We start from the raw sequence: 15,784 nt of genomic DNA on the forward strand, positions 1-15,784 counted from the left end.
GAAACCCCATTGGTGTCATTTGAAGGACCTTAATTCAGTTTTCTTCTTCTGACAGTCGGGTACAGTAGCCAACCAAAGATATAGTTAATGGTTGAAGGTCACTTGTGGTAGTCTTAAAATCTTGTAAACATGATCATTGTCTAAGTAAATCTTTGATAAACTTCATACTTAGGGAGCATTGCCAAAACTCTCCCCATCACCTGAACGTAATTTGCTCATCTTTTGTTTATTCAATGAAATCAGCAAAGCATTACTACAGCTCCTCTGGGCTGCAGTCACCAATAGGCAAAGTCATGGGCGGAGCCAAGACCATGCCTAGGTGATTTTACCGACTCTTGGGGTGAGAGTGGTTGCTAACAAACTATTGTTAACAGGCTTATAGGTTTAACCCAATGACCAAGAGATCAATAGAATCTTTTTGCAACAGTCAAAGCAAGCTATCCGTCAAAAATCTGCGGAATTTAATATAACATGAAGACCTTTCTTGAATGCAAGATTCAACACCTAATGTGCCCGTATTCAGTAGTCAAATGTATATACAAATGAACATACACAGGCCCATACACTACATGAGCATTGTTTGTTTTAAAGAACAGACTGCTACACACTTTTTCCACACTTGCGCGAAATCGCTGCAAACCTATCATGTGTACCTCTTAACAAGTTGGAGCCATGAAAGACATGTTGATCAATTATTTTTTAGAGTTTTTAAATGATTATTGTAAACATGGCAAATCTCACATTTTGCTTAGTGTTTCAATTATGAATGTTTTTGTTCAAACTGCAAAGAATTAAGATGTAGCTGGTAGGATAGAATATTCTTGAAAGTTGCAAGCTTAAATTGAAATGATAAATCTTGCTTGTCAACTCTTCTTTGCTACACTTCATTTAAGCAGGTAGTTAATGTGGCTAGGCTAACTTGTGGTAAGTTTTCATATACCTACAAAACGCTAGGATAAAGCAAGTTTCAAATACCTTACTGAAGTTTGCTGTATTTTAAAAAATTTAAATTTCTCACACTGTTGGGAGGTGTGGACTTATAGACTGTTTGGGGATTAGGGAACTCTCAACTAGTGTGGCCGTCAACAAATTAGTACGCAAGGATGACATTTCATTGTGATGTTCAGTTTAGCAAGGGGCTAAAGAAAATCTTAATCTCTGTTAGCTGAGTGACAATATGCTCAGTAAAATATCATCCAAGCAGTGGCGTACCCAGAATTGTTGGCCACTGGGGCGGATCCTTTCAACCCCATGCCGGGGATCATTCGATTCAACACTATTCAAAGCCGAGGAAGGTCCGCTAATCTACCGTGTAATGGTATCGCAAGTCCTGCAAGCGAGATTGTACTAATGCTCTTCGATATACTATCCAGTTTGGCAGTTAACATCATACAGTATACCCGCGATAAGCTTAGGGGGCGACGTAATTATTTTTTTTCACTTTTTTCACCTCCTGTTATCCATGTTTTTAACGATTGATAAGAAAGATTGATTGTCTTGACTAAATATAAAACCAAAACAATATACTTTTGGACCACTTTGGCCGTTTCACCGTATGTGCATTACAGTATTTGTGATTAGGCAAACACACGCATATTTTTGCGAAAAAATCCAAAGCAACTTTTTTTCCCTGGCGGCATGTATCATACGTGCTGAAAGCACCCCTTTGCAATAACTGAACTCCTAATAACAGCACTGACTAAAGCAAGTCTGATTTCCAGCTACACGCGCGAAAAGTCAATGGGACTTTAGTGTGTGATTTCTCCCACATGTAGTTAAGTCAATGGAGAAGCGCCATTGATTTACTACAGTATGTATAATCTTTTGAAAGAACATTTGACCAGAATGGTTCCCTGGCAGATAGTAAACAATTGAATTTTCATATATCAGATTATATATTTGGATATTAGATTATGAAATTTCACAAAGGTTTTATTGCCGTACAGTCTACTTTTCACTTTATTTACGTTGGAGTTGCAACACTGATAATGGTTTTAATACCAGTTGTAAAAGCAGGCCCTAACCTTTTTTTTTCAATTCGAAGCCAATGGCTACTATTTTCCCCCTTCTTTAGTATGTATAAAGGAACTCTAGTCTGTACAGCCCTGCCATTTACTGTGTTGTGGTCAGATTGAAATATTGTGACTCATCGTTATACATGTGCAGCGCCCCATGTATGTATCACAGTGTTCTTTATTTGCTCCATTAATCTTCAGTGTGAAATGTTAAGTCGTTCATTTAAATCTGGTATTGTTTTGGCCTAGAAGTTGGTAATCATGCGTACAGTAACACTAAATCATTTTCCACGAAAATGATGAAATAATCGATAATCAGCATCGGCCCGATTGTCACATGAACTAAAGTTAATGTTGGGTCAAATATACATATGATGTTAGTCCACAGAAGGGCAAGAACCGTTCCGATTGTTTGTAGATAACAGCTCAAGAATTGGTGAAACATGAGAATCCTGTGTCTAGTGTTAACGTTCAATGATCTTCTATCAAACTTGGCAGGGAATCACTAAGACTGTATTCTGGTTGTCTCTGTTTACTCTCTTTTGAACATAGCAACAAATCTTGAGGAGTTATTACATTATTTTTTAGATACGAAGATGAAGATTTTTACTTGGAACCCTCAGCTCAGCAGCCTCCTCCCCTCCCAGCAACAGACAGACCACCCTTGAAAAGCAACACCCTGGGAAAGAACCAACAGACCAAAGCTGTGGAAGAAAGTGGACAGGTGAGACTATAAATATCACTAATTCTCATCTGTCATGGTAAAAATAGTATCGTCCTTGAAAAGCAGAATATATTTCTGGCTTTGCCAGTTGTGTTCTCCCACCCATGACTGGGGATGTGCTTGCTTTGTGGATAAGTCTGTGTCAGGCAGCAAAGTGGATAGTCCATCGGGGCAGGCCTCAAAATGTGCTTAAAAAACAAGTTTCGTTGCACATATTTAGTACCAAGGTTTGTTGGTTGGAAGTTGTAGAGGGATGTCCTAGGAACATTTTTCACAATGTTGGATGATTGGAGAGGTGTCATTTTTCGAGTAAACAACAAACAAATGACGTCACTCTTATACGGTGTATGACGATTACAACAAAGCAGTTCCTTGTCACAGCAACACGAAAACGGCATTAAATGCATTTGAACTTATTAGAACCAAGATGTTTTTGTTGACAGGTATAGAGGGATGTCCTGAGATTATCTTAGGAGTTGTTGGATGCTTGGAGAGATGTTATCTTGCGGGTAAACAACAAATTACCTCACTGTGAAGTGTGGGCTAATTTAAAAATCAGCAACGACTATTCACAGCAACATGATCAGTTTTCAAATGTTACTAAACCTATTTAGAACCAAGGTTTGTTGGTTGGATGTTGTAAAGAAATGTCCTTAGAATACTTGAAGAGTTGTTGGATGCTAAAAGAGGGAATACTTTACGAGTAAACAATAAACATATGACGTCACTGTTATAGGTTGGACGACAATTAAAACTCAGGAGTTCCTTTTAAAAGCAACATGGAAAACGACATAATTTAAATGTTCTTGCACTTATTTAGAAACAAGATGTGTTGGTTGAAAGTAATGGAGCGATATCAAAATGATATTTAAAGAATTGTTGGGTGCTAGGAGAGGTGTAATTTTACAAGTAAACAATATACATATGACGTCACTCTGATACGTTGAAAGATAATAAAAATAGAGCAGTTTCTTGTCACAGCAAGATGACAAAATAATTAAACACAGTATTAAGAATCAGGATGTGTTGGCTGAAGTAAAAGAGGAATGTCCAAAGTATATTTTCAGAGTTGTTGGACTCTTAAAGCAGTGTTATTTTTCGAAAACAACAAATTTATGTTGTGTTAAACATAATTTGAATAAATGCATTTTAAACACTGTCCGTCTCCTGAAGTCTGCCTCGAGACTCACCTTTAACGCAAATGTAGCTGGTCAAAAACGCAGTGACCAGGCAAAAATTTGTTTTTAGGATTGGGAAAATTACAAGTAGCACCTTCCCATGAGAATAGGACCGGATGACTCTGAGATCGTGGGGACAACTTGAAAAGGCGTAACGGTCACACAAAAATAAACATAAGGAATATATAGCAGGTTTACTATGCACATGAATCTTGTATTAAAAACAATGGGGTAACCTAAACTTTAAAAATTTAAATGATATAAATAGGAAACTTACAGATCTTATCAAAGCTGTTAAGTCTGACAAGAAATCCACTGAACTTATTTGAAAATAAAATGCCTAAAAGTCCTAAGTTTGAACACATTCGCGGCGCGGGTCAACCAAATAAAGTCGCAAAATAAAATTACATCTTTTGGGTTACTTCGATCAGGGGCAGGTTCACTCTGTTGGGGCTTCTCGGGGTAGGTTTGCTCTCTGGACGGCTCTAGACCAGCTTGCTCTTCACTCCCTGGTATCTGGGCACATTGACCTATCTATCAGCTGTCAATTAAGTTACTAAATAATTACCAGGCACATTACTTAACCCGAATCTAAACTTATAAATGGGTCTCATCAGTGTCCTTAAATAAATTTGTAGATACACATCCATCACCAAGAATATTCCTACCTAAACAAAATAGCTATTAAACTGTCTATTTCTCCAACAGTGATAGATGCTTGGAGCCAGTACATGTATTCCTAGAAAACAAGGGCCACACAAAACAATTACTAATGTTAAAAAATGACAAAGGTCACACAGGGCCACCTGACCACAAACTCTTGCCCTGTAGTAGTAGCAAAAAAGTGAAACTTTAGGGAACTCCTCAATCTACCAAAGTATTAAGTTATTCATTGTGAAATGTATAAAACAAAATAAGAAAAAGAACGGAAAAGATCAAATGAATAAAACAAAATTGGAAAATGAAAGAAAATGATCAACATAAACAACACCAAAACATTGACCAGGTAATGCTTTGGTTACACAAACAATCCTTTCTGAGTTATATGACTTCCTCGTCACTGTCAACATAACCAACACCCATGGCCACTTGCTTAGGAAGAAGTAGTCTTCCTCTGTTATGTGTAGACAGAATGTCTTGGGCAATAGCATTGTCATCCTTTCATCACATCTCTGTTCAGCAGCTTCTTTGAGCCGTTTTTCAGCATCTCGTGTCAGACACTGAGACAGCTGTTCTGTCTGCCCGGCTAACATATCTTCTTCCTTTCGAAAACTTGAGTCCTGATTGTGCCAGAGAAATCTCTGTAGAGGAAGCACTACAAATATCATTGTCTTTGGCACCGATCGGCCTGCACTTTCATCTGCAACAAATCAAAACCAAATTTGTTTGGTTGATAGAGTATTTTGAATTGTCCTGTTGATCACACTGTGGTTCACATTAATTGTCTACACTGGAACTCAATTGACTAATAAGCCATCTGATATTCCATTTATTTCAGTGTAAGTCTGGAGCAATGAGCTTGGTAGGGCATAGTTACAAACCCACACACTACAAAGGTTTGAGAACACATGCAATGCTACTTGACAGGATTTCCCATACTAAAAGAAGACCTCCCCATAGATGCATCAAAGTAAAATAAACCAAGCAAGATGTTTGATATAAAACATTTTATTCCAAATTTTTAAAGAGCTGTAATAAGACTATAGGTGCAACTAAATTGAGTGCCATGCTGATGCTAAATAAACTTACATATGCCAACTCGCTTTGTTAGGTGTACAAAATACAAGAAGGGATCTGAGACTAGGCAATACTGTAGCATTGCCTAGGCCTATTTACTTAGTGGCCTGTATATAAGCTACATTACACGCTACATTTGTTTGTGTGTGTGCCAGTACTACCAGCAGCCATAGAGACATGCTCTGGGCTTAGTAAGGCCCTGTTTTGACAAATTAATCCAAGACTAGAGGCTAGACCATAGGCTGACATTGAATATTGATAGGCCTAACGTTAGTCTGCCTATCGAACCTACACTGGTGTTGATTTCATTTCTTTGTTTCATGACAAATAAAACATGAAATAAATGGTATCATAAAATAACAGCAGAAACCAGTATATAGTAGCTGTCGATCTATCCTTCATGGGTGCTACGTTAATCACTTCTAGTCTAAGGCAAACTAGTAGTAGTATAGTATTGAAGTTATGTATACTTTCTTGTCACAGTAATGCTCTAACATGAGTATAAGTAACAGGCCTTGAATTACCTTCATCGTTTGTGTACTGAATCATGGAAGCACCTTCTAGGTATGAAAATTTGCCACCCTCAATACTACTTCATATTTGGCACATTTGACGTCAGATTGCCAACTGTTGGCTGTAAATTTCGTTAGACTTTCAGCCCATCGTGCTCTTGTTATGCAGTACGTTATGCAGACGAATTGTAAACACGTACAAACGTTACATACACAAAGTCTGTGCATATACATCACTCCGAGCCGAGCAGTTTCTGTATCAGCTGACATATCACATGCCATACAATAAGGATTTTGATTGGCTCTTGACTGAAAAATTGCTGCGTTCGGAGAAGTCCTAACAACGCAAAGCGGACTAAATGAGTCCGTCTTAAACTGCTGTTTACTCTTAAGATAACGCTTCCCGAACCATCCAACATCGAGAATTGTAATTAGCATATGAAAACACACCATAATATGTGATCAAACCTTGGTACTAAATATGTGCAACGACAGTGAACAATATCGAGCCTGCCCCGATGGACTATGAGCAACTCACAGTCTAATCAACAACCATAGTCAGGGGCGTAGCCAGGATTTTCAAAGTTGTAGGCACGACTATCTGAGCGGAGCGCCACCATCGGTTGGCGCGGAGCGTATAAGAAAATTTTTGGTTTTACAAACCCCCAGATGGCCGGAAACGGCCCTTCCCGAGTGTTCATTCTGGTTCCCTGGCCTCATGCTAACTTGAGACACCTCATTCAATATCACCTTTAAACCCAAAAACAAACGAGTTAAAATAGTACGTAATGCAATACTACATAATGTATTTAAAATTAGCAAGGTACATGTACAGAGTAGTCTTACTTTTCAACTTCTGATACTTGTAGATACAAAGATAGGCCAGAAATGTCTTTGATACAACTATAGCCAGTAATTGTCTTTGATACAACTGTAACTAGTAAATGTTTAAGTTAGCCTAATAAGAGAAGGCGAGAGCTATCCGACGATTGCCATCTAATGCAAATTTCTTCAGCACAGCATCAACGACAATTGCAAAGTCTCTGTGGATGTCAGTGGAGTAGCCAGAATTTTTTTCAAGGGGGGTGGGCGCTGGGTGGCTTGACCATTTCATGGGAGGGCGTCTTGTTACTATCTAAGCGGAGCGCCACCATGAGTTGGCGCGCAGCATACCTAAATTTTTTAGCTAAAAGGCCTCCTAGATCGACGGAAATGACACTTCCCAAGCCTTGTAAACAGGGGCGTCAATCCGATTTGAAACGTGGGGGGGGGGACGTAATTGATTCGAGTATTCCGGCCGCAAGTACTATCTAAGCAGAGCTCCACCATCAGTTGGCGTGCAGCGTAGCAAGAAAATTTCAGATTTCAATATCTGCCAGATCGCTGGAGATGGCACTTGCCAGGCTGGATAGCAGCCATCTAGTTGCGTAATTTCGGGAGAAAATTACCAATTTGTCACTCAGGAAATCTGCAATAAGTTCATGCGGCCTTAATTTTTGGTGGATTATTTCTGTTATTAGCGATTCCAATTGACATCAACATTAGAACCCAGTGCAAGTTGACAAATGATGCGGCGAACTGGAAACCCTGGCCCCATTTTGCCTATGTTTCAGGATAGAATACCCCTCATTTGTTCAAACCCATGACAACTAACAATCTGTTAATAAATTTACTTTGAAATGGGCACATTATATTGCACCAAGTCGGTCAAGGAATGACCCCAGGGCCTCAGATATAGGCCTATAGGAACAATGCCACAAAATGTCCGCCGCGACTGCATGTGCGACTGCGGTCGAAGGGTCGTTCATGAGTGGTCATTATGGAGATTCGAGACCATTCAGACCAATGATATATTTTTCGCACATGTAATTTTTTCGACACCCAAAATCCCAGTGGGAGGGCGACTGGGGGGCGACAAGCTTTCATGGGGGCTGTCGCCCCCACGCCCCCTGGTTACGACACTGGTGGATGTGCATGAGTGCCAAACCGTTGAGTCTCTCTTCATTCATTGTATAGTTTTTTTAAACTACGCATGTAGTTTTTTTATTCTGCGCATTGCGCTTAAAGACCTTTCAGCAGTTGCCGAAGCTATTGGCATGGTTAATCATGGTAAGTCTTAACTAGATGTTAAAAAACTGGCAAGATCGTATCTTAGTCTTTTTCGGCGGGTAGAGTGTTGAATGAAACGGCACGCGATAGAAATGACAGCCTAGATGACAGAAGAATAGGTCATCTAATTTAGCCATATTCTTGCTACGTTCATTTCAATAGTTTTTCCTGTCTATACTCTTAAACTCGTCCCGCAAGCTTATGGATTTGAATTATGGGTGTTTTAAAAAAAAAAATCACTTGGCCAAAAAGTTGTAGGCCCGGGCCTACAGTTCTACATACTGGCTACGCCCTGTAGGCCCGGGCCTACAGTGCTACATACTGGCTACGCCCCTGATAGTAAAGAAGAGCAAGTGGAAAACTTATGGAAAAGAGGATATTAAATGACATGTGTTATCGATGTAAAATGGTAGAATGCCTGTTTGAGAGATTTGTCTGTAGAATTGGAAACCCTTACCTAGGCTCTTAATTTGTTCTTTACTTTAGATGTACTACGACTTTGAAAGAAAAGGTGGTGAGACCCCAGTCAGGATCATAGACACTCACGAAGATGAAGAAACGTATCAAGATGTGGATGATGGTAAGGATGTTTCTTGCTGCCTTTATGTAAAGCTTTATGATTGCAGACTTCTAAAAACCCTTTTTCACCTCTTCCTATACCTGTGCTGACCTCTAAAACCTTGTTCCTCTGAGCAGTATGAATTAGGATACTTCCAACAAGCTTAATTGAAGTCGATAGATAAATGAGGACTAACCTGTGCCAATGTGTGGTCTACATCTTCACAGCTAGGAGTAATGATGGTATTAATAAGGACAGTCAATATTAGTGTATTTAGGTGGTGTGAGTGTGGCTCCCACTTTTTACAAAAATTACAATAAACGTGTGTATCCAATTGGCATGATTGTGGGGCTGCCACTCATCTAGACTCAAGTCCCTTATCATTACTTACATAAGATAGATAGTGTCAACGCATTCTTACACAGGCTAGGCTACACTGTGGACGTTACAACAATAAAAGCAATAAATATAGCCTCAATTTTTGTCATTCCTCTTTGAAGCATTGATATTGCACATTATTTCGAAGGTGCGGGGGGGGGGGGTGGCGGGGGGATTTAAATTTTCCCAGACTGATTTAGCTAGGGGCGTAAATCTTTATAGGAGGGGCCAGCGGGGATTGAATGATTTTATAAAGGGACTTCCATGTATGAGGCTCTGGAAGTCCTCGCTCTTGAAACTAAGAAGCTTAGACGTCAAATGGTGGATTCTTAGGCAAACTTAGACTTTATATGGTCTATCATTAGATCTAAGCATGAGGTTTTGCTAAGTAATACTGTTGAATTTTTATGTGAGATTGAAAAGGGTGCTGTACACTGGGAGGAGTCGTTTAATTCTTCCTAGACTAAGTGTACAAATTGCCTGACTGACAATGGGAGAGGGGGGTGGCATTACCCCCACCCGCCCCCTCACATGTCACTTCTTTTAAATAAACAATATGTTATTAAATGGAAAGGGTGAGGGCAGAGAAACTCAGACAGGATCTTAGCAAAACAGTCTTTGTACCGTTATAGTTTGATTGAATTGAAGAGTAATGTTCTTTACTTTCTTTCTGGAATATGTGAAATATTTGAGCATGCTCTGATCTGAAGACTGAATCTCATCTAACAACCTCGCTACATACATTCTTTAACATATTATGTTTCAATTTGTCAAACCAGTTTCAACTCATCATGGTGACTTTTAAATTGTTTACTTTTTAAGTAAATTAAATTGTAAATACATGTTTTTCGTCATGAAATCACACTTTCTTTCTTCGGAGGTTGGTAAAACTTTGTTCTTGTTCTGCATTTGCTTAAATGATCATTTTGTTGTGTTCTCAATTCTATGATAGGTTCCAGTATATACGGACCAGAATGTAAGTTAAATCACTGGCAGCAAAGTTATGTTTCACAGATTACTTGTGTTGTAAACATAGAGACAAAAATAGTTTCTTTGTAAGTTATCTTTTGTTGGACACACTCCCACCCTTCTTTCACAAGCTTTTCGATTTCCTGTCAAAGGTAGAAGGAATCTATGCCATGGCGTGTGCAGTGTGGTTGTGTGGTTGTGGTTGTGAGTGTGTGGCAAACTTAACTTCAGAAGAAAAAGTGGGGTACATTTTGTATTTGGTATGTAGGTTCCCCTTAGGTATAACTTGTTTGGGATTGTTGTTGGTATTGGTCAAATATGGACTGATGAGCAGAAGATTAAACTGTCTGGTCAGGTCGAGTCGGGCTAGTGTTTGGTAACCTACGATCGCACTCAGACACTACTATGTGGCCACGACTGTCTCGATCTCATTCCTACGGAGTGGTCGGGAGTGTCTTGTTGGGTCAGCTAGAGTCGGGTGCAGTTAGAGTATCTGGATCACACTGTTAAAATTATCCTTTTAAATTTGATAGGTAGGGTTCCAACAGAACAAGAATGGTCTCCAGCAAGCATCATAAACTCATTGATTCTGTCTAGTGATATTGTCAGTGTTATGAACATGAACACGTCGAAGGAAGCAACAGTCCTATGCCCAAGTCTTGATTTGCTAGTGTGTATTTTACTCAACTCAGTTTACTAAAGTTGAAGTTAACAAATATTCCACAGATCAGTGAACACATGACAAAGACACCATATTGAAACTAGTGCTTGACCTTTTAGGTAGAGCATACAGTACCACCTACGTTTGTTAACAGAATCAATGTGCTAGTGATAGAGAGTGAATATTGCAGGTACAATTTGCACCTTTAGGTGAAACTTCATGAGATAAATGCTTTTACAAAGAACACCCTATGTACATCTAATTGAGTCCCTACTTAGTACTTAAGGAAATCAACCCATGCTTTCATAATCATATCACGAACAGTTATATGTAACACAAAAGATTACACTCAACATTATAATATTACACACTTCAGTTAGTGATTTATTCAAGCTTGCAGTTAATGAAAGTTTTACTACTCAGTTCTGTCATTGCAATCTGCTAATGTCAAGCATGTCACATAATTATGCCAAATACTCTATTGATTGATAATATATATATATCATAAATAATGATATATACTGTACTGTACACAAACCCAAATCATCATCTTTGGTTCATATGTTATATATGGTGAAGAACAACACCCATATATATCTCTGTTTGTAGATATATCTTAGTTTAAGAGTCATGTATGGGAGCTATCATTTTGTAAACCTGTGATGTCATATTGCCACAAGGATATGACATTGTTTACTTTCTCTTTGTTTTTTTGTCATATAATTTTCAAGGTAGAATGTTTAACAGTGGTGATGCTGAAACCAAAGCCATCGTTAGGCCATATTAAGAGGTTCAATATTTTTACCTATCTCCATTACAGAAAATAATGTGTGTAATAAACAAAGAAATAATTGAAGCACAAGTGGCTTGATGATGTCATATTTAGACTTGATCAAGTCCTCAGCCTTGTGTGTGAAAAAACACTAAATCTGTGGTATTTACCATATAGATGTTTCTTAGCTGTTGGGGAAGTTATTCATGACATCTCTATCACATAAGTTAATGATGATGTTGGGGTGTGTGTCTCCTATATTGATATTTACTGCTATGTAATATGATATAACACACTCCATTATTGATATTTACTGCTATGTAATATGATATAACACACTCCATTATTGATATTTACTGCTATGTAATATGATATAACACACTCCATTATGTCTATACCGTACAATTTTCTTCGTATTGATATTATTGGCAGCCATCGTCATGATCAATCTTTCTACTAAATGACATCAAACACTCTACTTAAAGATATCAAACACTCTACTTAAAGATATCAAAAGACTCTACTTGATGACATCAAACACTCTACTTAAAGATATCAAACACTCTACTTAAAGATATCAAACACTCTACTTGATGACATCAAACACTCTACTTAAAGATATCAAACACTCTACTTGATGACATCAAACACACTACTTAAAGATATCAAACACTCTACTTAAAGATATCAAACACTCTACTTGATGACATCAAACACTCTACTTAAAGATATCAAACACTCTACTTGATGACATCAAACACTCTACTTAAAGATATCAAACACTCTACTTAAAGATATCAAACACTCTACTTAAAGATATCAAAAGACTCTAGTTGATGACATCAAACACTCTACTTAAAGATATCAAACACTCTACTTAAAGATATCAAACACTCTACTTAAAGATATCAAACACTCTACTTAAAGATATCAAAAGACTCTACTTAAAGATATCAAACACTCTACTTAAAGATATCAAACACTCTACTTAAAGATATCAAACACTCTACTTAAAGATATCAAACACTCTACTTAAAGATATCAAACACTCTACTTAAAGATATCAAAAGACTCTAGTTGATGACATCAAACACTCTACTTAAAGATATCAAACACTCTACTTAAAGATATCAAACACTCTACTTAAAGATATCAAACACTCTACTTAAAGATATCAAACACTCTACTTAAAGATATCAAACACTCTACTTAAAGATATCAAAAGACTCTACTTAAAGATATCAAACACTCTACTTAAAGATATCAAACACTCTACTTAAAGATATCAAACACTCTACTTAAAGATATCAAACACTCTACTTAAAGATATCAAACACTCTACTTAAAGATATCAAAAGACTCTTCTTGATGATATCAAACACTCTACTTAAAGATATCAAAGACTCTACTTAATGACATCAAACACTCTACTTAAAGATATCAAAAGACTCTTCTTGATGATATCAAACACTCTACTTAAAGATATCAAAGACTCTACTTGATGACATCAAACACTCTACTTAAAGATATCAAAAGACTCTACTTGATGATGTCAAACACTCTACTTAGTCAATAATCATATCACTCTACCTAGAGATATCATAGGCACTCTATTATATGATGCCAATCACTCTTGTTCAGGACATCATTCTACGTATTACTCTACCTAATGATATAATGGGCACTCCACATATTATTCACATTTTATTTAATAACATTAATCGCTATTCATAATGATACAAAACTCTTGTCTAATGGTATCAAAGACTCTACCTAATGATATCAACTACTCTACCTAAGGATATCAAGGACTCTACTTAATGATATCAAACACTATACCCAATGATATCAAAGACAACCTAATGATTCAGCCACTTACGGCTACCATAATCCTCTAGTTCATATACATTACATTTTAAGACTTGCTCAATGGGTGGTCGAAAATTTGCATTTAATTTTGTTTTTGTATGTGGAAAGCGTGTGAGCAGTTCTTTTTGAGCACTATCTATTGATTGCAGATTTGATACTTAAGTGTTCTCATTTAGAAAGTGCACTTTTCTTCCTCTTCTTACACTTTACACTGACAGGTCCTATCTATACTGTGTGCACATTGTTTATTTTCATATCTAATTACATTTAACAATTAGATACATGTGGACATCAGAATGGATATCTGGTACCAATTGATACTACAGTAGAGGAATGCCATTTATGTCCTAAAAGCTTGCAATGTTGAAACCTTCCCTGTCTTTCAAGTCATCAGTGTTTGGCAAGTTATTTTCCCTGAAGCAGGGGCGTATCCAGGATTTTCCACTAGGGGGGGCGTCAGGCATGAATGATCGCCGTCCTGGGGGATGGGTCTAAGGGGAGGGGTGGACAATTTTTGCTTTCGAAGAAGGGCTGAAATGCAAAATGGTGCCATATGTGATCCATTTTTTGACCTTAATAATAAGCAACATTTCCAGTAAATATGGACACAAAATGCACAATTTAGTATGGCTGGCATGTCACTTAGTGTTTATAGTGATAATACAAACACAATTACCATCTATGTTTCTATAACTATTATGCCGCCGAACTTCGCCAGAACCTTTTTTTGGCAAACAAAAAATAAAGCATACGGGAGGGGGGGGGGGGGGTTGAGCGATCACCGACATCTCACATAAAGGTCGTCATCAATTTTTTTTTTTTTTTTTGCTAAACTTTTTTTGTTTTGGTGACGGCCAGTAGGGGGGGCGCGCGCCTGTTGCGCCCCCCCTGGATACGCCCCTGCTGAAGTGAGTTGTATCTACAAAATAATATCAAGAGCATGGACAGTAGATCTCCTCAATGAACAGTTAGCACACCATCACTGTACAGTAAGATGAATTGTAAAAGTTGCCCCGTTCAAAGTGTAAGCGTCAATATCTAGCATACAGTTGTCAAGACTTGGTTTGACAACTTAACATTCAAATGTTTGAATTGCAATGATGTATCTTAGAAGTATTCTCAAACAGTAGAATCGTGGTAATGTAACACATAAAATATGGTATTTTATTTGTTTGCCCTATCTCTGCAAATGGGTCATAATTTTTTGGCAAAATGTACATCCTTATGATTTGTGTGATATTTTTAGTATCAAATATGGTTTCTTAGTAACAAAAATGCTTTTTTAGACATCATGATTAAATGCATGATTGGGCTTAACATAACATAAGTTGCTAAAGCCATTGTCACAGTTCTTCAGGTTGTTTAAAATGGTTTTCATATACTTAATATATTAATATGCAATTGCTTTTGTGTAGCTAGCACTTTAAGAGGAACCATTGACAGAAAGGCAAGTGTTCTATTTATATTCGGCTTTTGTTCTTTCTGCATAATTATCTACCACCATTTGCTATTTCCAGGGTACACTCTCTTTACATATACCAGGTCTTCCTTGCTTTTGAGAGGAATTCTGCTTTTGTGCCTATTTATGTTTACTACCTCTTCCTTGCCTTAACCTTGAAATCCTGATTAACATTTGAACATTTTGTCCTTTGCATTAAGCTGCTAAGTTATCTTACTGTGAATCTTCCATTCACAAGATCATACATCAGACAAAAGGGTCTCAAAAGTATGCTGACATGCAGGTCTAAAATTCTCTATTAACTGAAAACTTTTGAGCAAAATGCAGACTGCAGAAAACCAAGAAATCAAGTTTTAATTGTTTACCCCATTCCTCTTTCCACTGCATGGGACTCAAGCTGGTCCAGTGGAGATCAAAACACTATGTTCACATTTGTATTCACACCGGTCTAATCCAGATGAAATCAGTGTGTTCACATACTGTACTCAGTGTCAAGACATTGGTTACTGTTTGACCTTGTTTATTGTGCTTGATCTGTTGCTACTTCTGTTACCGTAAACACCTCCAGAATTACTCTGTCTTTGATCAAAGTATTGGGTTCACCAGTTTCTCAGTTAGTGGATTATTGTTCTTTTTGCTTGCACAACCTGATGTCAACAGAGAAACTTACTACCCCAAGAAAAAGCCTCTACATGACTCAGATTAAACAGTGAAGTCCAAATATCAGGCTTGTTTGGACAATGTTTAATTCGTTTGAATTGGTGAATTTGTTGCTTTCATGAATTTACAAGTTATCATCCTGTGCCAACTATGCTCGTAAACAGTATACCTACAACAGTGAC

General features: G+C 37.6%; 1 protein-coding gene across 9 annotated transcripts in view; it reads left to right on the top strand.

The window, feature by feature from the left end:
- LOC139975631 (uncharacterized) overlaps positions 1-15,784 on the top strand; it is a 101,737-nt gene that overhangs the window by 35,325 nt on the left and 50,628 nt on the right. For 8 of the 9 annotated variants that reach the window (XM_071983692.1, XM_071983694.1, XM_071983697.1 and 5 more), the window contains exons 5-7: positions 2,604-2,739; positions 8,762-8,855; positions 10,165-10,188. In XM_071983692.1, the coding sequence (XP_071839793.1) occupies positions 2,604-2,739; positions 8,762-8,855; positions 10,165-10,188 (254 nt within the window). The remainder of the gene's footprint in view (positions 1-2,603; positions 2,740-8,761; positions 8,856-10,164; positions 10,189-15,784) is intronic. The other variant, XM_071983693.1, reaches the window with a different exon arrangement.

This window comes from Apostichopus japonicus, chromosome 11 (genome assembly GCF_037975245.1).
Source record: "Apostichopus japonicus isolate 1M-3 chromosome 11, ASM3797524v1, whole genome shotgun sequence".
In the NCBI taxonomy this organism is placed as follows: Eukaryota; Metazoa; Echinodermata; class Holothuroidea; order Aspidochirotida; family Stichopodidae; genus Apostichopus; species Apostichopus japonicus.